This window comes from Crocodylus siamensis, chromosome 1, assembly GCF_052110815.1.
Source record: "Crocodylus siamensis isolate JL-2025a chromosome 1, ASM5211081v1, whole genome shotgun sequence".
Taxonomy (NCBI): Eukaryota; Metazoa; Chordata; order Crocodylia; family Crocodylidae; genus Crocodylus; species Crocodylus siamensis.
In genome coordinates, this window is record NC_143395.1 from 201,380,527 (window position 1) to 201,406,309 (window position 25,783).

General features: G+C 45.7%; 1 protein-coding gene across 1 annotated transcript; it reads right to left on the reverse strand.

Annotated features, from left to right (window-relative positions):
• Positions 1 to 54: 54 nt before the first annotated feature.
• On the reverse strand, positions 55 to 22,539 carry APMAP (adipocyte plasma membrane associated protein). The gene is made up of 9 exons (XM_090052402.1): positions 22,384 to 22,539; positions 18,071 to 18,187; positions 13,122 to 13,237; positions 10,887 to 10,979; positions 8,782 to 8,898; positions 6,280 to 6,454; positions 4,663 to 4,797; positions 2,010 to 2,202; positions 55 to 1,059 (listed from the first exon to the last, which is right to left on the reverse strand). The coding sequence occupies exons 1-9, from the start codon at positions 22,473 to 22,475 to the stop codon at positions 850 to 852; spliced, it is 1,248 nt and encodes a 415-aa protein (XP_089908528.1). The 5' UTR covers positions 22,476 to 22,539; the 3' UTR covers positions 55 to 849.
• Between the last annotated feature and the right edge of the window lie 3,244 nt (positions 22,540 to 25,783).

Consider the following 25,783-nt stretch of genomic DNA (forward strand, 5'->3'; position numbering starts at 1 on the left):
GGCACTTGATGGGCATCCTCACAGGCTAAATAATAGTCATTTAAAAGCACTATCTAAAACCCACTAGAACCAGCCTTCTGTTTAATGCTGTATAAAATGTAACATTAAATCACCAGCAAATTACAACGCTACAGAGAGAGAGAGAGTTTGATTAGTAGACCATTATCAAAGAAAAATTACTGTACATCAATTAACAGTCAGGTACAGTTTCATATGTTCATTATATAGGCTGGAATTGAAAAACCCTGACTGGGCAAACAAGGTTTCTAGTTAGGCCCTGGTGGTTATTGCTGCTATCACAGAAGCAGGCATGACATGAGAACATGCATAACATTTTTTGAACCATGCCTATAGGGTAGGATTCAAAACTGGAAATAAAATTACATGCAAGCCAACCTCTTCAACTACAGCATTGCTTCATTTAAGGTAACTACCTATTTCCAGTGTTGTATTTTCAACTGAATGACAATGAAATTGTATTCAACTGGACAGAGGATGCCTACTTAAGACATGGAAGGGGAGCAGTGATAGTTTCCACTGAACAAGAGCATTTGATCATATCTGCTTACTCCTCTGCTCCCCACAGATGTTAATTTTATGCATGCCACTTTCAAGACAGAGTAGAGTAGAATAGACAAGCGGAGAGAAAGGGGACAATTATAGCAATGCATACGCATACATATATTTTTTTGTTATAGCATAGCGGCTGGGGATTTCCCTGTTGCACTTAATGGTGCTATGGCATATGTAAAGGGATCTACTCCCGCGGCTCTTCCTTGGACGACCATTTGCTTCCAGCTTTCCTTTCACAATCTTGGGATGTTTCAGGATATTATTTCATACCAGCAGTTAAACATGCTCAAGGTTAAGTCTGCAAATGAATGGAGATCGAAAGGAGCCCAAGTAGAGGTATCCATCGTGTTCATGTGCTTCGCTAACATAAGCCACCACCATCCCATTAGGATCATGAAAGCTTCTTTTGTAGGAGCCTGTTTCTCCCAGTTCTATGACAAGGCTATACCTGGGCACAAACTTGATCACAGTGTCTTGACTTAGCAGCTGAAAGACAAGTGAGGAAAGAAAAAAAATGGAGGGAATAAGTCTCATGTTAAAAAGCTGCTTACCCATGAATATCACCATCTGGTATACCACTACCCCAAAGATCACACCAGAATGGCAAGTAAACCAGGTCTTTGGATTAGAGGTAAAAGTTGGCTGCATAGATTTGGCACTTTAAGAGACCTGACTCAGCAACTTTAAAAACACTATTGACAAAAATGTATGCCAGGGCAGAGCCCTTAGTTTTTTCTCATTGTGACACTGATGCAGAAGGGACTAAAGACCTTACAGAATTTCATGCAGTGACTGAATGTTGGCCTTCAGCATCAAACAGCTGAGATTTGAGTGTGCTCCACCCTATGACATTGCTCATTTACTTGTGACCTGGGCCCCAGACACTGATATTCTTCACACCAGAAAAAGCCTTTTTTTTTTAAGTTATAATGTAGCATAGCAACAGAGTCACTAAGCATGCATCTCCATTCTAATGTGTATTGCTAATCAAGATTTATTCTTTGTGAGACAACTGAACTTCTGAGCTATAACCATTTTTTCAGTTTGCTCAGCTGTCCAGGGACCAAGTATATAAAAAGTCATGTTTAATAAATTATGCTTTGCTCCTCCTCTTTTGTTTACCTTGTGTTAAAAAAGGCAATCAAATGCAAACACAGTATGACTGAGGCTGACAGGCAGATCCCACAAAAATAAAAGCATTTACAGATGAAAAGGGAAAACCAATTTCAACACATCCTGTTTTTCTTAAAGACTGTGCTCCTAACTACTGGTACAAGCCAGCCTTAGTTGTAACTAAAAAATGCAGAGGACGCCTCAAATTAATGACACATGGCTTGAAAGAGCACTTAGCTCTTTTTTAGCTCGAAAATACCAACACACCCAAGGTATTTTAAGTTACCTTTAAAAAAGTAAATGTTTGTCTTAACCAATTTTACCTTAAATATAATGCTTTTAATCCAGGGTTTTTCAGATAAGAAATCCATCATAGAAAATCCAGGGTTTGGTCGGATAGCTGACATGGCCACCCAGTATCCTCCAGAGCTGCTCCGGCGAATGTTATCTGGAAAGCCAGGCATGTTTTCTACAAACATATCTGCTCCACCTTTCATAAGCCCAGACACATAATATCTGAAAGAGTCACAGTAGCACAATCACATCACCTGCTTACTTTTGTATGGACATAAGACCAAATAATTGAAAAAACAAGGTCTGCTACAGAGGGATGCTGGACTCCACCAAAGTGGAGTACAGTAAGGGATGAACACATTCTTCTCTTTCTGAGGACATGTACAGACTTGTGTTTGAAGTGTTCGAAATCCTACAGCATTTAAATCCTAACACTGTGCAGACTGAGTGTCAAAGTACAACTCAACCTACTTACACCTGTGACCCTGATCTGGTATGTCAAAGTATCTGAAGAGCAAACATCCTGCTTGAGTTGAAATGCCAAGATTTCAGTCAACAAATACAGCTCTCACACCAGGTGCTCTGCCATTGGGACTGATCATTGACATAAAAAGATAAATCCACAGAAGCCAAAGGAGTTGTTTTATTTTAACTCATGCAATGGGACAGAATTTGCCCCACATTGTATGAACTGTGGGATTGACTAAATCAACCAAGCTGATCTATTAAAAGGCAAGAGACATGTATGATGCTACAGTTAGTCACACTGACCCTGTGTTCATGAAACTGGAAAAGTAGTGGTGAGCCACAGAATAATAAAATCATAAGACAATGACTTTGCTGATTAAATTCTGGCATAGCCCCTCTTAATTTTCATAAACCTTTCTTCTCAGATAGGGAAAAAGTAAGTTCTACTGTCTAAATAAATACAGGCAGATGAGAAAGTATCGATTGTTATTTTACTTGCTTATGCAAATAAAACAGAATCACCTTGTGGTTAAATTGGCAGTCAGGATAGATGTTGTGAAAGCTACGAAAACTCTATCCAACAGTTTTTAAACTTTGCATTCCTTCTTTCCATCAGCATCTTGATACTTCTGACCTTGGTGCTCACTGCATTACAAATGCAATGCAAAAAAAGCCTTTCTGGTGCTTAACACCACATAAACACACAACAAAAACTGTCCTGTAGGCAAGAACAAGGATATATCTTTGAGCGTGTCTTCACAGCATTCCCTAGTACCATGTTGAGGAAGTTATGAGACATGTTGTGCCCGCTACACCCTAAGTTAAAGTTGCTCAACCTCCAGCCTGCAGGCCAGATATAGTCCAGAGGCCCAGTGTCATCTGGCCTGCAGGGCCCCTCATGGATCCTGAAATCTGGTGGTAAGGGAGCAGTGATACTCCTCCCCTGATACTGGATCTCTGAACCATCTCTGCTCCAGGCCCTGCATGTCAGTAGTGCCCAGGCCCAGTATGCAGGGCTGGACGGGGGTAGCATCAGGCCCCAGGACCTAACCCTGGTGTGAGCAGCTAGAAGGGTGCAGTTCTGGCCCCCTGGGACCCAATCCTGGCACAAGGGAGGTGGAAGGGGACAGTGCCAGCCCTCTCCCAGCATTCAGGGAGTGGGAAGTGAGGGGAAGGTGTTGGGCCCCAGGGCCCCACACCACTCACCTGGCCCAAGGGGCCGAAAGATTGAGAACCACTGCCCTAAATCATAGTATAGCCAGCTTACTGCAGTGCTAGGGACACATGCTAACAAATTGCAGAAAACTTAGACATAGATCTGGTACCAAAACAAGCCAGAAATATCACTTGAGAGACTGAGTCTCCCCCTTGCTACATACTTCCCGGAGTTGAGCCCTAACGTAGGTAGCCCACAGCAGCAGACGCCCCTGATTAAACTGGGTTGAAACAGCTCAAGTTAATTGTCATGGTGCTGATTAATGATGCCAGAAGTTGTGGGCAAGGCCTCTGCACTAGTTAAATCCAATTAGGATATAAGCAAAGTTATCCATGGCAATCAAGGGACCTACGACAGAAGAGGTTCTTGCTAGTGTTAGTAATTTCCAACACAGGAAGCAGACCTAGACTAAAGTAGTGGGAAACAACCTTTTTGGCAGGCTGTCACCAATTAAGTCCTCTCCTGATGTGCCATTCAGATCCTTCAACCATCCGATCTGCTGCTCTGCTTTCTGCTCCCTGACTGCTCTCCTGCTCCAGTTTCTGCTCCTTGCCCTACCTGCTCCTGTGCTGCTTGCTCCATCCCTAGTCTGCTGCATGCAGAGAGGTTGTCTGTCCACGCTACTTCTGGCATGCATAGCACAGGTTGGCCAGCCCTGAACTAAGGCACTGTGCAATTGTATCAAGTTACTTATAAAAACCAAACTTCAGAAAAGGGGGTAGGTTTGGGCTCCGAGGCCATAGAAAGTGTTCAGTCCATTCGTAAGACATTTTAATTTAGGAAGACTCCTCATACCACAGTAATGGAAGTTATTTATATCTACACAGACAAATATGTAAGGCTGAAATCTGCCCTGATTACTCCTTGTGCTGCCCTGCCAAACTTAGCTGCTCATCATGGAAGCATTTGGCTCAAGATTTCCTTTCATTTTCAAACCCATCGGTTGAGTACAAAAGCACTGGGTCACAGTGTCCTGTACCATCCAGCATCATGCTCACCTCCTTATTCTAGCCAGTGTCAGCTCTGCCACCAACACAAAGTCTTCAGCCGGAGAGAGCTGTACTCCATTGGGAAACCTCAGGCCCACCATTAAGACTTTCACTTCTTTGGTCACAGTGTCATATTCGAACAAGCTAAGGACAAAACACAGCACGTGTAAGGTGAAGCAAAATGATTCACTTGCAAACATGTTGCCTTGCCAAGTAGTTCTGTTTTGTTCCTCCAGCTTTTTATACAAAGAACGGGAAAGTTAAACCTGTCAGGGCACATCTAAGATAATTTGTGGATTAAAGAGAGGGCTGAAGAAATAAAACCACCTGTCTGCCAAGCAAACCTCTGTGGGAAGAGTCATCTGAAATATGCCAATTCTTTTAATTTTCAAAGCATGAACTGGGTATGCTTTTGGAATATGCATAGAGACATAGGAGATAGAAAGATATAGGAGATATGAATATTACATGTAGAAGAAAGCAAGATTTTTTTCTATATTGCATATATAGGGAGCAAATGCTGGAAAGATAAGTCTGTATATTGTTAAAGCTGTCCCTGGCCCAGACAGGCTCATAGCCAGAGCATTCTGATACTCAGTTATATGACAAGGGTTTATTTTCCCCATGTCCAGGGAGGAAGGGAAGGGGGGGACACCACATAACTTGTCTTGGCATCTAGTAAATATGTTAAGTCCTTATATATCAAACAAAAGGTTTCAGACACCAGTAAGGTGTTCTTGCTATTCCTCTCAATTTGATTTCTCTACAGTAGTGGTTCTCAACCAGAGTGCTGTGGCACACCATGGTGCCTTGAGATCCTTTCAAGGGTGCCGAGGGGTGCCACGCAACGTTAACACAATCAGGTGTGCAAACCTGAGTCACATGATAAATCCAACGGCTGTGTCTACATGAGTGCAGATGTTTGTTCCCCAGTGACAAGAAGCAGCAGCACACCTTGTTGCTTCTTGTCCCCAGGAAAGGCCTGTGCCACACAGCAGGTTACACCAAGTGGGGTAAGGCAGGCTGGAGCCAGCAACTGTGCTTGCCCCAGCAGCCTTACCTGGGGTCCTGGGGGCCAGCCACATCACTCCTGCAGCTGGGAGTCTGGCTGGCAGCCAAAGCATGGCTCCAACAGACCAGGCTCCAGTTTTTGGCAGTGCGCGCCACTGCCACATGCGCTGCCCCACATTTTTTTCTGTGCGGGGTCAAAACCACACCCCCGCACTGCAAAGCAGGAGCTCAGGGAACACCTGAATGCGCAGAGTGTGGCACCACACACGGGTCTGTGGTGCCATATAACACACCGCCATGCTAGTCTGGACGATGCTAAGGATCTCAAAAAGGAATCTATAGTATTAAAAGTATTCTGACCAGCTGTAGTTTTTCCAAGTTTTCTTGGCCGGGGGATACAGGGGAGGTCACAGAAAAACCACCCAAAAAAAAAAAAAAAAAAAAAAATCAATACCACCCATACCCCCCTGCCCCAAAATTGCTCTATTATTTTTTTTCCACAGTCAAAAAATGAGTAAGAAATAAAAGCTGACATTTTCCAAGGGATGCTTCAAATCTCAAAAGGTTGAACACCACTGCCCTACAGGAAATGGAGTGCTCTGGATAGATACTTGCCGTCCATCATCTCTTCCTTCCATAACCAGGAGAGGAAAATCCCTCCTTTGCCATTTACTGCTTGAGTCCGTGAAGTAGATCTTCCTCCCATCCCGAGTCAATGTCAGGTCATTCAAAAAGGACAATTTCTGACCTTCAATCGGTGTTTTAGTCGACAAAAGCATTTGCACTTCACCTGATAACAAGAAAAAAAGGGAGTTATTCTATTTCTCTCTGTGTTTTTTTCCCCACTCTGCCTTTCTAGTAATTGAAATACTAATGTTTGAGTGTGTGGGTATAGTAACATGACCTGGTATGATTTCCATCCTCAAAAGAGCAGCTTTATTTGTTATACTTTAGCTTGAATGAGTAAGATGTACGGTGTCAGCACTCAACAAACAATCCAGCAGTTCATTTCTGCAATGCGCACAGACACATTAACGGTACATTAAGTTGACAATTGTGTTTGCTTTTAACAAGTTAGCTTTGTTTGGCTCCAAACGCATTTGAAGCAAAATTATTTATGAATTCAAGGAACCACATGCCAACCCTAAAGTTTCAGTCAAAAGAGTTTTCAACTCCCCTGAAAACCCTAAACTCAAAGAAATTAACTTTGAGAAATTAACTTTGAGGTGTTCAGAAAATTAATCTTTGGCTTATGAATGCACAGGATGATTTTAGTTGTGATTAACATTTTTGCAAGTGTAACAAAAGAAATACAAACCCTACTCTGAGAGAGAGAAAAAAAAAAGCTAAGTACAACCTTAAGTATGGAGTCACTGCTGACACTCATAATGTGTTCTTATTTATATAGATACATATTTATGTATATTTAAAATATTAAAATATCCTTCCTTAACCAGAGGAAGCAGGAAATCAGCCTTGGGTGTTTTTAACAGATGTTTTTCTCCCCTCCACCCATTAAGCATTTTGATTTTTTATTTTATTTTTTTTTTATTTTCATGAGCATTGAGTTTGAGACACAAAAAGCTCCCAACTTTCACAGCTCTTGGCAGGGGATGACATTGATATCCTAAACCCAAAACATTTTATTTTTAGTACACGTGCTATTTTGAGACACGTCATTTCCCCCTCTCCCCAGAGTGAAAAGAATTGTTCTTAGATGGAGACATTCCATGCAAATACACAGCCCAGAACAAAACTTGTGGGACAATTCTGAATCCATGAAAGTGAAGAAGGCACAATAATCAAAAGTCTAAACTATAGGTGAGGGGAACCACAAGGAAAACAAAATTTTGTACCTTGCAGTTCTTCAAGATGCAGGGGGAGGGGCAGAAAAAGCCTTCAAGTTGTGAAGAAAGACATTTCTGAAAGATTTTAAACACTCTGATTTGAAGGATAAGCTAAGGGTCAAATCCTGTAACTGGATCCAGGCAAGAAGGGCTACTGCTTCCAAAGAGGGCTACTACCCTACCAGCCTATGCTAGAAGGTTCAGGGATCTGGCTAAAAGGCTTTGCTAACGGTTAGGGTGTTTGATTCAAATCAGGAAAACCAGGTTCACTTCTCTGTTTGATCACAGATTCTGTGTGTCATTAAGCACATTCCTTAGGTCCATATACTCAGATGTACTCCGGCATTATCTTTTTCCATGGCAGCAAGCTTTTGAGGATCTGTGCCTTGGTTGCACTTTATCTTCAGGCCTTAGTTGTAAAAGTACAAACAGCAGCACTTAGTAACCTTGGTAGGAATAGGGCATGAAGACAAACACTATCCATCGTGAAATTCTAATATTATAAAAGCCTAAGTCTGTCTGCCTGTCTGTAACACTTTATTTGCACTCTGAGTGGCTGACAGAAACAGCCAATCAGAGAGCTCCAAGCATGGGGGAGCGCCACCACGATTCTGAAGCAGCATCGAGGCCCAGACAGAGGGTGGGGGAGCTGCTGGCCTCGGCTCCTCCACCCCGCTCCCTGCAAGAGGCAGAACAGCAACAGCATGGCGGGGGTTAGGTGGCAGCACTCTATCCCAGCCTCCTCCCTCCCCACCCCCCAGCATTCTTGACAAGCAATTGGCTAGTACTTCAATACTGGACAACGGGAGTCACAAGACAATTTTGATTGGAGAAATATAGAACACTTATGACCTACACCAGGGATTATCAAACTCAGCTGGCTTCCCCAGCTTGGATTCGGACAGCGCGAGCAGCAGCTTCAGAGGTTAATGCAGTTGTTGCTCACCCCCTACCACAAAAATGTGTCCCCAATGGGACACTGTATCCCAGATCCCAGATTTCTACATCTGGCCACAAGTGCTTTATTAAGTAAGCATCAGTAGCTATCCTTTTGCGGGTAGAAACCCAAAAGACACAAAGCAGTAATTATATCTAAGTTTTCCCAGAGCATTTTCATCCACAGATTTCAAAGTACTTGACAAAGGAGTTCGGTATCATCCCCATTGAGTCATGCAAAATCAAGTACAGAATTCAGGTTGTCCCCCTTACCTTTTTGCCTAACAAAGACAATTTATAGGGCTTTCCAAAAAAAGAAAATGAAAAAACCTACCTGTAACAGGATTGATTTCATATATTCCATAATATGCGTCTGCCACAAAAAGGGTATTATTTGGCCCCACTCTGATGCCAAGAGGTCTCCCACAGTCGGGCTCATCTTCCCTCGTTCCTTTGGAAACAATTTTAGAGCTGTGTAACAGGCATACCATCTTCACAGAAAAGCATTTAGGGAAGACGACAGTACAAGACAATATAGCCAGCTATTGAGCTACACTGTTCCCTAGTGATTGACCCAACAAAAATATAATTATTCCAAATAAGGCTAACTAATTTTTTAAATTATTATTTTAATTAAAACAAAGTTGTCATAGATTGCTAGAAAATATATCTGATTTTTCACTGGAACACCCTGTATTTCCAGAGAGTCCATTAGGATTATCCAAGCATACTGATCTTCAGGACAGTTTAAACACAATTAAATAGAAGTGGCCATATCTTCAGTGGTTGTAATCAGAAAATACATAATTAGAGGATCTCACCCAAGTGCTATGATAAGTGGTATAAAAATGACTGGAACAAATTAAAAGGAATTCAGCATAGGGGCTGTAATTCCATATGCCACCTCATGCCCAATACTGCAAAATGACTCTTGTTTTTACTAAAGCTCTCCCCAGCGCCAACCTGAACACAGTACAGAGAAGAAATTTTGTTCTGAACTTTCTTGACTTGGGGAGGGTTTAAACCTGGACTCAAAGCAGTGCTTGTAGGTTAGGCATTGAAAGTAAATACTTAATACATTTAGGTAACATGCCTAGCCCAATAAAGACAACAAAGAACTTTTAATATAAAAAATAAATAAATAAATCACACAATGGGCCCCTAACTAGGTCTATTTCATATTCGGAAAACTGAACTTTCAAGAAAAATTACCTGTGGACCAACTTCATCTTGCTTTTTATTTACACACGTAATGCCCATAGAGACTAACTGGTTCAGAGAGGTATGAGCTTTCATAAGTGAAAGCTTATTTCAAATGAGAAAGCATGTTCCTCAAGCAACAGGGAGGCAACACTACCTGATCTGTACACAGATTGCAGGATGGTGTACAGGGGACGACGTATACAGCATTCCCCCTGGGTCCACACAGTTGTTTAAACAGCTAGGTATAGCCTGGTTTTGTACTATATAGTGGCAGACTGGACTTACCATCATTGTCTAGGTGTTCCCCTATTTAGTATAAAAAGCACTGTAATGCCTTTTAATAAATCATATTTTAGGGACATGAACAACCACAAGGACGTTATATTACCCAAAACACTAAAAATAAGTGCATGATAAAAGCACAGCTTCAGCCCCAGTACTTCACAGGTGATCTGTGCTGTCACTGGCTACATCCACCACCACAGAAGTATAACAGAGCACATGTGTACAGCAACAGTCCTGTCAAGCAACACCCCATATACCAGGGGCAGCCAACTCATGACACATGTGCTACCCATGAAACATTCCATCTCTGTGTGTGGCCTACAGGGATGAAGGCAAGAAACAGTGGTAGATCAGGCAGGGAACAAAAAAGCAGAGCAGCCAATTGGGCAGTGGAAGGGGAACAGTGACACTTGGAGAGGGTGTGCATCTTAGCTCCTGGCACACCTGCCAAAAAAGTTGGCCTCCACTGCTATGTACCATGATGCCACTGCCTCAGTACTGTAAACAGGTCCCCACATCTCTAATTCTTAGCCAAAATTTTAGCTCTTAAAACAACTCTACTCACATTAGCAGCACCTAATGGCACCAAGAAAGATGATAAGTTGTGCACACACCGGCCTTGCTGCTAGCTTTGTTTTGAAGTCGAGTTTAATATATTGGTATTTTACTGGACTCCACAAAGCATACAGCAGTTACAATTTAGCATGTCAAACCAAGGAAATATTGAGCACCAAATGCTGTGTCTTTGTTTACCAGATGCATTGCTGTCTTCTGAAGTTCAGCTTCTGCAAATGGGCACTGTGCTTTCAAAACATATGAAGGAAGCACTTGCATGAGAGCACCAAGATCAAATGCAAGCTTTTTCTGCAATTTTGCATTGCAAAATTGAACCCAGGGATTTTCAAGGGCTTGACAAAAGCATACTGAGCTCAGGAAATATTATTTACTTACTGCAAGGACCATGGCCAAGTTGTGCTAATGTCTGTATCTCCCCATCTTCAATTTTTAAGATCTTTCCATCAGCTGTCCCAGTAAACAGCACATCTGCGAAAACAATGGATATAATTAGCAGGGTTGCAAAATATATAGGAGCTTTTTTGCAAGTGATAAATGCCAAATGGTGACACTGAGCACCAAGTCTGCAAACCCAAGCATTTAAAAAACAAATTCAGTTGAAGATAGCCATCTTCCCATTTATTCTTCTACCCTAACTGCAGAGGAAAGGACAGAGCAAATAACTCACATAATTAATTGGACTTCTAAAAAGGAGAGGATGGAGTATCAAGAGGGTATCTATCACCATCTAATGGCGTCTCACTTCAACAACCAGATTTCATCACAACTGAGACAGATAGGCCACCCTCATTCCTCTTTACAAGTCTCAACAAAAAGGGTAGAGCTGACAGCCTCTCTCGCTAGAGCAGATTCCTCCAGGCCTGAAGCACAGTGGGCTGGTTATATTCCTACTGCCTATGCTGTACCCATTCTGTGGAAAGATTGCTTCAGTTCTAAGGAGTGTTAATCCAGCTGGAGCTCCCCCAAGTCACTGTTGCTAAACCAACTTTTTTTGCCAAGTGATGTGAAAGCAATGGGACAAACTAGTTTTAATAAGAGGTTAAGAACTTAACCTCCTCTCTGAAAATTTCTATAGATCTAAAAGCAGCAAATGGAAGATGGTTGAGTTGCATGAAGTTATAAGTTGTCTGACCTGGATGCAAGTAGGAGAAACAAAACACCGAGAGAAACCACATAGAGAAACAAACCACCGAGAGCTGGTCTAGGCAGAAGGAAAAAAACAACAGCCTTATGCAACTCAACACTTCAACAGAAAAAGTCTGTAGTCAAGCAGCTATAGCAGATATTGGGAAATGAAGGAGTTTTGTTGTGAATTGCTGGGTGCTTCTTTAACAGGTTAAAGAAAGGTATGGATTTAAAATATCTAATTAGTTTATTAGGAAATACAGCAAGAAGTGAATGAAACATGTTGTTATTGAGCAATTCTTGTTTTAAAGGAGGCTCTGGAGAAACTGTCTAAGCTAGAATACCCCAGCTCCAGCACACTCTATTTGCTGTCAATGTTAAAATGTTCAAGGACAAATTTAAATACTAAAGCCCAAACTTTGCCCCCATCTGGACATATTGTAAGATCCATCTCTCCATAGAGGCATTCTCCCAGCAAATGGGCATGGTGCACATAGCTCCACTCAAGTCTAACCCTCCTGATAAGGAGCCACCATGCTGAAGTAAGGAACAATCATAAAGACACACAGGCACATACAGTAAAATAGGATTCTGTCCTAAATGGCTGCTTTTAAGCTGTGTAACTGACACTCAAGGTACTTACAGTACAAGTCTATTCTACATGTTGTATATATGCTTCATTGTTCATATGGCCTCTGAACAGGGGCAGCAGGTTGCATTCTGGCTGGGGATGGATGCAGCTTTATGAGAGTTACACTGGGCAAGTGTCAGTCACAAAATTATACCCACAACTCGTGGTTGTTAGACACAGGAAGAGGAGGAACAGCATCACCCTGACTTCCCAGAGTGCTCTAGCCACCAGGCCACAGATCAGGCATTATCCAAGCCCTATTCCAGCCCTCCCTTTGAAACCAATCCCTTGGACCACAAGGACAGGGTGAAAAGCCAGACAAGGAGGAAGAGAGCAAGTTCAGAGAGATGGATACTCTCTGGAAGGGATGGAACCCCAACTTCTAGCCTGGATCCTTGCTCCAATGTGGCAATCCCCCCCACTGCCCTCCACCCCTTTTATTCAGTAACTATTAAATGAAGAATGGTCAGCTTTCATGAGGATGGCTGGAGAAGGAACTAGGTAACATGTGACTTGTGGCCTTAGCCCTGTTCTGGGAAGTCAGAGAAATGTGGGTTTGAATCCTGCCTGCAAGAAGGGGGCCTAGACGATGACGCTGCTGCTTCTTGGGCAAGTGCCCTGATCATTAGGATACTTTGGACTAAAACATCAGAGGCCCCACAGTGCACAGCAAGTAGGATTACAAAGATTACAGAAGTGGCCAAAAAAACTAACTTCTGGGTTAATAAAGTGAAACTGGATTCTGCCCAGAGAAGCTTCCACAGTTTTGGGGAAGAGAGATCTATTTCTCAATTAGCCTCTTAATGAGAAAAATAAGTGTCACAATAAATTCCTATGGTTTCAACAGTGCTTACCACCAATATTAACAATGGATTCTGGTCCAATGATCTGATTCTCAAACAGCCTTTCTGCTTGTCGTAACTTAATATTTGGCTCCAGCACACCAGTCAGAAGGGGAGGTTCTTTGAAGCTGCAGAAACAAAACATACATCTCATGAGTTTCCCATAGAATATGTGAAAAGTGTAAAACACTCTTGAGCAACCAGTTGAGTAATTTTTCTACTATACTTGTTATCTCTGGAAACATGCCTTGTGCCTGGAAACCAGCAGTCACACCTGCCATCTAGTCAGCAAACTGCAATGTTGCCCAACTTACCACCCAACCACTCTCTGATGTTGGTAAGACAGTAGTTTGTTTTTTTTTCCTCCAAATGCGTTCCAGTTATGAGAGAGTACCAAAGATTTCCACATCAGCTCTGAATCACCGGGAACTCACTGAAGCATTCTCATTTCATCTTCCTTGTGAAACGTGCTAGACCAATGGTTTTCAACCTGTGGTCTGCAGACTCCTAGGGGTCCATGAAAAATGACTATGATCAATCAAAAGTATGTGAATACACACACTCACAATTCAAAGGGGTCCACAGCTCCACTCAAAATTTCCAAAGGGATCCACAAATGAAAAAAGGTTGAAGACCACTGTGCTAGACTAAATGTTCCAATGTCAGCACTGTAGAGTTATGGTTTTTTTCTTAAATTTGTGTGTGTTAATGTTTGTGCTGGCCCAATGATTTTTTCTAGCTTGACAGTTGCACGTTGGTCCTCAACAAGTTTACAGTCATTTTTAAATCAGGTCCAAACTTTGCAGCTACATAAAACTGGAAGAAAGTCTTTAAAAAGAAATAAACACCAAGTCCTTTCTAACTGCCATATAATGGGAAACCTGTGAGAGAATTAAATGTTGTGCCATTTTTTATGGGTATTTAAGTATGTAACATTTGATATCATGTTACAACATGCATTAGTTCATTAGACAACCTGAAAGCACTGGAACAGAGAACTAGACTGAAGTCTCACACAAATACAGCACCATCCAAGTAAAAAATGTAACAATTTCATATGAGACTCAAACAAGCAAGAACTTACCTGAATAAACATCTGTGCTCACGTTGGCTAAACCACAGTGTGACCAAAACACTAATGTTAAGATTTAAGGTTCTAAGGCTGCTCACGGTAAAAATTCCCTTTTCATTTCAAAGAGAACAAGATCAGATCCTAAGTGCACCTTAATTTTTGCCCCTAAAACAGCCTTAATTACTGGGACAAATGCTCCAGCAAATGCAAGTTCAGTCTCTCAGGATTCACAGGTGAGGAGTGCACAACTAGATTCCTCAACCTGACCAATGTGTACAATGCAAATACATACCAAAAAGCTGCACACAGAACATGTAAAATTTCCATCATGTTCATTCATACATTCCATGCAACAGGCCTCCCTTGTGGCAAAAGTGTTCCTTGTGGAAATGTTGCTATCTCCCTGTAAATACCAGTCAGGTATGACATGCAGCCCTGACCCAGCAAACTCTTAACCATTTGACTACAGTGGAATCACTCGTGTGCCTGGTGTAAAGCATGCATATCCAACTGTGTTTGCAGGATCAAGGTCACCTTCACTAATCAGTTCATCTCAGGACAACAGCTACAGATAATTAACATGTTGAAATGTCTTGTGCGGGTGCACGGGGGTGAAACTGAAACTGCAGCAGCAGCCTGCTGAAACCCAATGCACAGATCTGCAGGCCCACAACCCCTCCAGGAAGAGCTGGGGAAATGATCAGAGAATTGGGGGAAGCAAACAGAGAGCTGGGGAATCGAACTGGGCAGTAGGCAGTTCCCAATTGGATTCCCCAGCTCCCTGATCGCTTCCCCCAGCTTTTCCCAGGGGGTACGGGTCCCCGGATGATACAGATGACACCAGGCTGCCGATGCCAGCTGGGACCAGCACTGGGTGCAGCCCGTGGTGAGTGCTGGGAAGACTGGTGCTGGTGCTGGCCCCAACCAGCAGTGACAGCATGCTGTCTTCCCACACACAGATCCAAGGACCCACACCCCCTGGGAGGAGTCTAGCACAGCCACGCAGTCTTCCCAGGGGACGTGGGCCCCGGATCTCCATGCAGGATGACAGCAGGCTGCCACTGCCAGCTGGGGCCAGTGCCAGCACTGGGTTCTTCCCAGTGCTCAGCAAGGGCAGCGCCAGGCAGACTCGGGTGCTGGCGCTGGCCCCAGCCAGCAGTGGCAGCATGCTGTCATCCTGCATGGAGATCCGGGGGGCCCACACCCCCCAGGAAGAACCCAGCACAACCCCGCAGCCTTCCCAGGGAGCATGGGCCCCAGATCTGCACGCGGGATGACAGCAGGCTGCCAGTGCTGGCAAGTCATGAGTTTTGCTTTGAACAGTTTGAGGTGCAGTTTCCCCAAAACCCCTGCACCTATCTCCTTGAAACTTGACAGGCTTCATGCCCCCCAAAGGGGCTATCATCCCTGCAATTTTCATCCAAATCAGGCACGAATTGATAAAGTTATAGGCATTATAGGCAACGCCAGCTGGGGACTGCTTAATTAGTTGGAAAATCTAGTGCATGGAAACACCGATGCAATGCTCCACAATAAACAAATTTAAACTTTATAAACCTATTTAATTTAACAAGGACTAAACCCTGTGATGTGTGCAGGTGCCTATATAATCTAGATACAGTAGGAACCAGTGGTTTTCAACCTTTTAGACTCAACATTCCCCTCCAAAACTTTTCAAAACTTAGCAGTAGCCTATTTATAAACTAGGATAAGTATTTTGAATATTACTATTCATATAACTATAATCTTTATATTGTATGTTATTAATTGATTTGATAATTATATTTCATTCATGCCACTGCCACCACAGACAGGCAGAACTATACCAACAACTCCTGCAGAGCCAAGTCAAGAAGCAGCTGTGGCAGGTGCATGTGCTCTACCATGCTTCCACAATATGGAGGCACACAGACCAGTTCCACCCTATGGTGACACCAGCCTAGAGATAAATTCGACAGCTACTAGGTAGCACTGCGCCATACACTGTTTTCAGGAGGCACGTCATTGCCAAACCAAGAACAGCTACAGCAGAAATGGTGTACCTGCCTGTAAAATGTAATGCAAGCATGTGCATCTTTCTGCTGCAGCTGCTTCTCAGGTCAGCTCCAGCATGCCTCAAGAAAACAGAGGCATAAAAGACGGTTTCATCCTGCTACAGCAGCAATACTTCTGGCTGGCTCCTGCAATACCCTGTTTGAGAACCACAGGTCTATACAACACTAACCTCTATGTGGAATCCAGGATGTTGCCTTGAAAATGCCAAACACTAACACCGTCTTATGGGCTTTGTACAATAGAAATTATTTTCATGTCTCATTTTCTAGGCAACCCATTTGCTGGGAAATTTGTGCAGTTTTCTTTGTACGAGTTGCTTAAAACACACTAATCAGGGCCTACAGAGATCTAATCAGATCTACATACAGAGATGGTCTTCGTATGAATTGGAGAACTAAAAATTTAGGAACTCATATGAATTTAGCAAGAAAATTTAAAAAAAAAAGATAGAAGGGCTACTGGTACATCTCACCTCCAGTGCTTTACTAGAATAAGAAATCCTTCAACTAGGGACCAAAACATCCATAAGTTCCTTCATTATTTAGGCTGCCTGCCTTAAAAATAGCAATTTAAATAGTTTAAGACAACTTCATACACTGAAGGCACATCTACACATGTATTAATGCGCTGTTGCTATGGCACATTAATTTTAGTATCTCTAATATGGGGTACTATATAAAATGCACAGTAGCAAAGGCACATAGTGTGATGCTTAACATGCAGTAGACTAATTCTGCTGTGCATCAGCATGGTTTTCACTGCGACGCACTAATCTGCAGTAGAATCAGTCTACTACGCATTAAGCATCTCATGTAGCTGGTCCCTGAAAGGATCAATTCATCCAGCAGCAAAATGGAGCTGGATATGGAAGTTGGGTAAGGGCACACAGGCACATTAAACACTGACTTTGGGAGCAAAGACTAATTTATCTAGCTGTCAATGAAATGGTGAACTTAAACTGAGTGCAGTTACCCTAAGCTGGAGTTTGACTAGGACTCCACAGCAGAGTACATTTTAAAAACAGTGCTGTATTTCTGTACCAGTACTTCAGAAATCTGCATTTAAATATGTTTTACTGCTGCAAAACAAAGTGTGAAGTTTAGCATTAAATTCTGTATATTGGCAGAAATGTGTAATAGCTTATTACCAAGAGGCAATCAACGCTACCATGTCACGTTAACAGTCTGTGTGAATGCAAGAGTAATATTTATCATTTCCCTTTCACTACCCTGTTAAATATTTATCTAATCAAAACAAGGCCCCTTGCATTCATATATCTAAATGGTATATTTCTCACATCCTCCCAAAGGCTGGGCGCCCTAGGCAACACAGTGATTGGAAACGGCAGTGTTTCACTTTCCCAGCATCCTTACACAAGTCACATCTTGTCAGGTTGCTGATTCACCAGGACATTTCCCACCCAACACGGAGCTCCTACACACTTGTTTGGGAACCCTAGAGAGAAGAGTCAGCCAGAACTACATTTGGTTGCCACACTGGAGACAAAGATATAAAGGCCTGAACTGCAAATCTTACTGACAACTTGGACATTAGAAGGTAGATATCTACAGTGGTGAAGAAAGCCAGTCTTACAACTCCTTCAAATGACGACCCAGACAAGCTGTGTAGACACAAAGTGATGTCAGATAACAGAGAAACAACAGATTCAGCAGGCAAAAAAGCAGCAGCAATTTCTGAAACTAGGATCCCCCTGGTGTCCTCTTTCAAATTAGAATAACTTTCCAAAGTAAAATAAACCACGTTCACCATTTTAAAAGTGTGTACTAAACATTACTATTCAACATAATTCGTTTAAATATTAAGCACTGCTCACCTTAGAGGTTGAGGATCTATGGGACACTCCAGCAGAAGAATTGCTCCAAGCAAGGGAATAATTAGGGTCACAGCCAATGTCATGAAGGTCACACGAAATACCTTGCTGCTGTATGTACTGCAACAAACACACACACACACAAAAAAAAATTAGGATTACATTTAAAACACAACTTCAATATTTTAAGGCTTCTTCTTATTGCATAAAATTTTGTTTAAGAAAACAAAAACAAAACAAAATACAACACAAAATATTTTCTTACCATCCCTCCCCAGAAAGCTAAGCTTTGACTGACAGCTGGCATCAAACTGTGGAGGTAAAGATGTGCACACTGAGCAGAGTCACAGACACCGTGGCAATGGTGCACAGCCTGTGGGAGCCCACTGCCCATGGAGGATGCGACCCCCAGCCACTTGGAATGCCTTATTTCAGGGCTGTCCAACTTCTATCTGCTAATAGCTTGCCAAAGACTTCTTAGCTCTTGAATAAAAAGAGCACAAGCATAAAAATCCTTGGAAGTTAACCAGAACTCATTTGTTTTCAAAGATAATAGCCAAGGGGCTTCTCCACAAGGTCCAAAGAAAAAGTTCAGAGCTTCAAGTAACTTACACTGGACTCCCAGGATAGTACCTCTGATGTGGAAATGACAGGTCCCTCAAATCCAGAAATGAACTGATTTTGAAAATGCTCATGCTCTAGACAAAAAGAAAAATATACTTTTCCTTTTCTACAGGTCCACCCCGAATATCACCACCTCTCTCAATATGAATGTGTTTATTTATTACACACATACACTTTGACTGTAACAAAGTCCAAAATACAAGGAAAGGGCTTATAGAGGGAAAAAAATACCTATAGATGTTTAGAACACCATGTCTTGAACTAGAAAGGCAGCTACTGAGGCTTTTAGTCATGGTCTAAAACAGTAATTGGCAAATACCCATTCTCTTTGCAGCATCAAAGCAGCCACTAAAAGCAGTGCCTGGTTATGGCATATACAAATCCCTGGACCCCTTCCAAGGTGCTGTCCTTTATGGGCCACCATTAAATAGGAGAGAAATATGCAGTGTACAAACGCCTCTATGATTACAAAACAGTTATACACAAACACACTGCTAATGCCAGTCCTCAGGGTAACCATTGAGATTAACTATGCTGTCTCTTCAACAGAGATCTGAAATAGAAGTAGCGTTGGTTGGCCCCCACTGGTATATGAGCACCCACAAGTCTCAGAGCATGTAACCCATCAAGTTTCTTTCATAGCAGTATAGTAAGCCTAATCCCCTGATAAACCAAAGATATTTATTGCTATTAATGTGAACAGCTGCCCCTGGCTAACCTATGAACGTACTGTACAGTGCCCAGTCAGTCAAAATGGTGGAGCACACAGCAAGGCGTTCCGGGATACTGGGTTATGCCAATGTGACAGCTAAGTAGCCTACTCCTCATGGCAGTGTTGAACCATGCCAAATATATATCTACTGCCTAACACAAGGCTACTCCAAGATGGCAGCAGATAAGCCAACTGGTTTGCCTGGATGCTGCAAGAACTAGTCCTTCATTGTTCTTCTGCACGCGAGGTGCTATCCATGGTGACCAACCCCCTGGATGATGATTCCTTGGTACTCCTCTGTATTGCAGTTCACCCGAACCCCCAGGCTCCTGGGGCAATTCCTCCCCTCCAATGGCCTGGGCACTAGCATCAGCTCCTTTCTGCCCCTCAGTAATTTGGGATATTATGGTAGTGTCCTCAACACCAGCTGCACCATGTGCTCAATGGCATTACAGCAGCCATCTCTGATGATTAGAGGGCTACTTAAGTTGTGGTTAGACTTACCCATTTCCATGGTTTGGTCGCAGCACAAAGCAAATTCTGCAGACATTATACAGATATGCTCTGGCAGCCTCACCCTGCAGGGCTGATTAGCAGGGAGGTCCCACAGAAAGGAGGGACGAAGGGGTGGCCGTCATCTAAACTGCTGGCTGCCCTTTATGTGGCCCTACCCCACAGCACCAATTGGCAGAGAGGTGCTGGGGCAGGCAGAGGAAGGATGAGGGAGTAGTAGCTACCTTTGTTGTTGCCCTTCATGCCACTCCGTCAGCCAGCACTTTCCCTTCCCAGGCAGGCTGTGAGGCTGGGCTGCACTGCCAGCAAGGACTACTGGCTCCCACTGGGGAGCCAGCATCTTATTTTTATTAAGGTTTTTTTGTTGTGAAATCTGAGATTATCTGCAAAATCAGCAATTTGCACAAAATCTGCAATTTAAGCAGACCCCTACTGATGATACAAGCTGAACAGAATGGTTCAGGGAGTACCTGCCTTGTCTCCTTTGGGTACCAGTTGTCCTGCAGACGTTACCACATGTAGCCCCCTCTCTTTCAATGCCAACTTCCCCAGGGCACCTAAACCAAACCCAGCCTCCTTACCCACAGTACTAGAACTGAAAGCCTGGCAAGAAAATGCAAGGCAGTGATATAAAGCTGCTGCCTTCTGACACTTTTCCCTCTGTAGATGCAGAGAGTGAAAAGACTCTGATGCAGAAAATAAATGCTCAGTGTCTTCTAAAACTACTATCTGAAAAATACTCCAAGCTAAGAACTGTAACCCAAACTTCTTTGTGACACTAAAGACAGCCCAAAGAAAGAGAGGAGAGGGGGTTAGAGCTCAGTTGCCAAAACCTTAAATCTTATTTAAATCTTGCTTTCCAGAGTAAAGTTCATATACCTGGCCCCAGCTAAGCTTTCTGATTGGACAGAAGTACTGACAGAGCCAGAGAGGGTGCAAAGGTGACCTGAAACTTCACATCCACCTGCAGGACCTAGTAAGGCCTATATTTCCACTCCTCAAGCTGCAGCAGCTAAAGCAGGGGTAGGCAAAATGCGGCCTGTGAGCCGGATGCAGCCTGCCAGGCCATTCTATCTGGCCTGTGGGACCCCTAAAAATTTTAGAAGATTAACATTTACCTCCCCCGGCTGCCTGTCATGTGGCTCTTGATGGCTTGCCAAAACTCAGTAAGCAGCCCTCCACCCAAAATAATTGCTTGCCCCTGAGCTAAAGGCACTACGGCCAATCACCTGCTAGGACCTTAATTTAGAAAGAACAGAAAGGACACAAGCAACTCTGGATACCAGAGAATAGACAGTAACTAAGTGATGAGCAAGAAGGCATCCTCACAGGATTAGACTGCCAGAACTGCTCACCTGGAGGACAAAAATCTCCAGCAAGAAGCACAGCAAGACACTGCTTATCTTGGTTGAAAAGGAAGAGACACCCAGCAGCACAGAAAACAGATCAGGGGAAAGAGGTGGCTGCAAAGGTCTGCTACGACTTGCCTTAGCTACATCACGCAGCAGTGGGTAAAGTGCTGAACACAGTCAAAAAAGAGAGAGAACACTGAAGGCATTGCAGCGTCACTCCTTTTAACTCCCAGCTCCATATTAGGTAACGACACACTTACATGCTTCAGGACGAAGTGGCAATCAGGGCTCCTGGACAGAAGTGATATCTTTTATTAGACCAACAAGATATTTGCAAAAAAAATTCTTTAATTACAAGAACGGGCGACTGATGCCTCCCGAGTCTGGGGGGAGCACCAGATGGCCGATGAGGGGGGTGTCCCCCAGCCGCCAATCGCCAAGCCAATGGCAAAATCAGAAGTGCACTTCCAGCAGCACTTCCGGTTTCATGGCTGGAGCTTCCAAGGGGCGCACAACCCACCTCAGGGGGTGCACATGCACCTGCGTCCACCCCCTACTCATCGCCAATGATTGCAAGCTTTTGGGCACAAGCACCCTTCATCAGGCATTGGAGAAAAGACTGTAAAAGTTCTCCTGAGTAGAAGTGAAAGCTCATATTTCATAGGATTTCACATAGGAGTCAACAGATGGAAAAGCCCTAATTTAGCCCCATGATCACCTTGTGGGATAAAGGAGGACAAAGGAACAGGTGGCAACACTGTAACAACTGTCACCCTCCCTCCTGGGGAGCAGGACACAGGCACAACATTTCCAGGCTATTCAAAAACGCCAGTGTTGGAGAGAGCTGTTGCAGGGGAGAGGGGGAGCTTCGCACTTTTCCTTGTACACAAACACCCCCCGAGACGAGATGCACCTTGCTTTTCAAAGAAAGAAGAGGTCTAGTCAGGACGCTGGAGCAGGAAGTAACGAGGGAGCCTGGCAGGCCCAGCGGGCCCTTTGTGCCCCCCTCCCCAGGCTGCCGCTGCAGAAGTGGCCGTGACCGTATTTCCCTGCTCCTCACACACCCGCAATCCCCAAGCGGAGGCGGCAGCAGGAGGCCGGGGCCCACCACCCACCTGCCATCCTTGGCGGCCTGGGCCGCGCTGTCCTCGGTGACGACCTGCGGGCGGAGCGGGCGGCGCTGCCGCAGCCCCTCGGCCTCATTCATTCTGCTGCTCGCAGCGCCCGGGACGCCCCGCCCACAGGCCACGCCCCTCCGAACGCGCCCGGCTCGCAGAGATGACGATGAACAGCCTTGGACGCGGGGCGATGATGCGATGCCCGTTCTCCAGCGACCGGGTCCGGCGCGGAGTGCAGGGCGCTTCTCACTGCCCGCCCCGGCCCTGGGCGCTGCCTGCGCGGACACACTTTCCAACCCGGTGCAGCTTGAAGCGCGTTCCGCAGCCTGCTTAAAGTGACAGCGTCGCGGGGCCGGCGCCGGGTGGTGACACTGGGCAGGCGGCAGGGAGAACTGCGGCCCGCTGGGTGAGCCGGCCCGGGCTCCGCCTGGGTCCCCCCGCGGCTGGGGGCCTGTGCAGGCCTGGGCCAGGCACACCAGGCCCCTGCACCGTGGCTGATGCCTCCATCCCTGTGGGAAGCCAGCTGCTGACCACCGCCCTTCTTGCGGGGGGGGGACTCCGAGGCCTTCCGTGCACCAAGAGTCACAGGGACAATGTGGTCAGGACCCCCCCGGCCCCGATCCAGCAGCCCCTGCAGTGAGATAGAGGGCTGTGCCCAGCCGTGGCTGTTGAAGGACAGTGGGCATTCAGCAGGTGACGTTTGCTGGTAATGTCCTGGTAATTTGAGCCCGTAGTCCAGAGGGAGCCGTGGCCTCACACAGCTGCTGGTAGAGGAGCAGGTACGCCTCTTAGTGAATACCCCACTACTTCCAGCCCTCCGTGCTTCCTGGCCTGCTGTCGTCTTGCTGTGCGTTCGTGCCTTCCTGCACCAGCACCATGGCTCCTCACTTCCCACACACAAGCAGGGAGACACAAGAGCTGCGTCGGGTCCTGCTGATTGCCCTGCGTGACTCTCGCCGTAGGATACGGTACATCACACATGGGCTGCTGACCCTGACACGGCAGCGGGAAGCCCTGGAACGTGTCCTTTTGCCAACACGTACCGAGCCATGTGTCCTGCCTCTGCACCCCTGCCCCCCGAGCATCCATGACTGTGTGTCCAGATTCCTCCTGGAGGATGACGATGAGGCCCTGCTAGATGCCATGAATGCCGGGGTGCTCTGGGACCACCTCCACACTGTTGAGCGCAAGGTCTGGGCACACCCCAGCAGCACTGACTGGTGGGAGCGGGTTGTCCTTGGCACCTGGGATGACGAACTGTGGCTCCAGACCTTCCGCATGCGACGGGACACCTTCATGGACATTGCCGCCCAAGTGGCCCCCCACATTGCACGCCAGGACATTGTCATGCGGCCAACCCTCAGTCCAGAGAAGCGGGTGGCCATTGCTGTATTGAAGCTGGCTACTCCTGGCAGTCTCCGCTACATTGCCAACCAGTTCGGTGTCGGCAGGTCCACAGCTGGAGAGGCTGTCCGGGAGGTTTGCCTGGTCATCCAGGATGTCCTGGCGAATCGCTTCATCCGCCTCATCAACCCACAGGAAGTGGTAGCTGGCTTCCGATGCATTGGCTTCCCCAACTGTGTAGGGGCCATGGACAGTACCCACATCCCAATTGTCTGCCCACCCCAGGGTGGCCAGGCATTCATCAACCGCAAGGGCTACTACTCCGTCATCCTGCAAGGCGTTGTTGACCATCGAGGCCGTTTCACCCACATCTATGCCGGCTGGGCAGGCAGTGCCCATGATGCCCGTGTCTTCCGAAACTCCCCTCTCCCCAACCTGATGGAGAGCGGGCGCTATGCCTCCGGGCTCCCTGATTGTGTCATTGGCGATGTTGTCATCCCCCCCCTCATCATCGGTAACCCAGCTTACCCCTTCCTGCCCTGGCTGATGAAGCCTTACGAGGGCCAGCTGGACCGTCGGAAGGAGCATTTCAACCAATGCCTGAGCAGGTGTCGTATGGCGGTCGAGTCCGCCTTTTGCCGCCTCAAGGCACGTTGGCGGGCTCTTAGCGCACGCCTCGAGGTGGACAAGGAGAACCTGCCACGACTCATCAGTGCTGCCTGTGTCCTACACAACATCTGTGAGACCAGAGGGGAGGTATTCCTGGAATCCTGGGCAGAGGAGGCACAGCGCACTGACCGGGCATGTCAGCGTGAGCGCACACGGCGCAGGGATACGGATGAGGGCGAGCCCTCCGCTGCTGTTGGGGGCTCTGGCACTGCACAACAGCAGGCTGGCCCTATCCGGGAAGCCCTGGCTGACTACCTAGTCACCCTCGCAGACCGGGGAGCCGAGGAGTAGGGGCAGCATGCTCTTTCTGCCCATTTATTCGCAAGGGGCTGTGCTTCATCCCCTGATCCACGAAGCAGGATTTGCTGGAATGGGGTATGATGATGACACAAACCTTGTTTTATGCTTTTGTATTTGTAAAAAATGTGTTATTAATAAAGAGAACCTGCAGAACACGTTCCCTCCCTCTTCCCAGTTCGCACCAACCAGGGGAAACTTTGAAGGGTGCATGGGGGGTGGGATGGGGTAGAGGGGGAATGGCCATGACAGGACAGATTAGGACAGGGGTGGGAGATGGTTAGAGAGGGGTGCAGTGGGGTGGGGGTCTCTTGCATAAGGTCAGAACTGAGGGAGAAGAGAGATGGCACAAAATACAGAGCCTCTCACCAGGGACATGGCACCCTCTCCTGGTTCTCCTTCAAAGGACCCTCTGCCCAAGTGCCCACGACCCAGTCTCCCTTTTCAAGTGCTGGCAGCCTGGCTGTCAAGTGGGTTGGGCCCCCTTCCTCCCCACTAACCTTGACTCACTCCTGCAGCACTTTGGGGCTAATCTGAAAGCAATTTGGGGACCTGCACCTTTGGGCCAAATGCCTGTAGCAGGAATAGTGGGTAGAGCTATGAAGGTCACTGTCATTCCCAATGGTCCTGGCTTTTGCCTCAGGGGAGTGTCTTTAGGGCATGGGTCAGTAAGTTGTGGAGGATTGGATGTCTGCCAACCTTACTATTCCTGTGTGGCGGGGCTACTTGTTTCCCATGGGACAGGGCACTGGTGCCACTCAGGGGGACATATGTAGCTGCAAATCAGTTCAGGATCATGTAGCTCAATTCCTTCTCCCAGCAAAGCAACTCACTAAGCTCTTCTGTGGTACAGTTTGCCTCATCCAAATTGTGTTTGGCTATCTGGAGCCCCTGCTCCTGCACCATGGTAGCCTGCTTCTGAGCCTGGACCAGCCTATCCATTTCCCTCCTCTCATGCTTAGCTCACAGCTGATGCCAGGAGTCTGTGGTGCACACCCAGAGGTCACAATGAGACCGGAGACTAGCATTTCTAGTTTACAGCCTTCATGACATTTCTGAGATGCTTCATGAATTCAGCAGATATTTG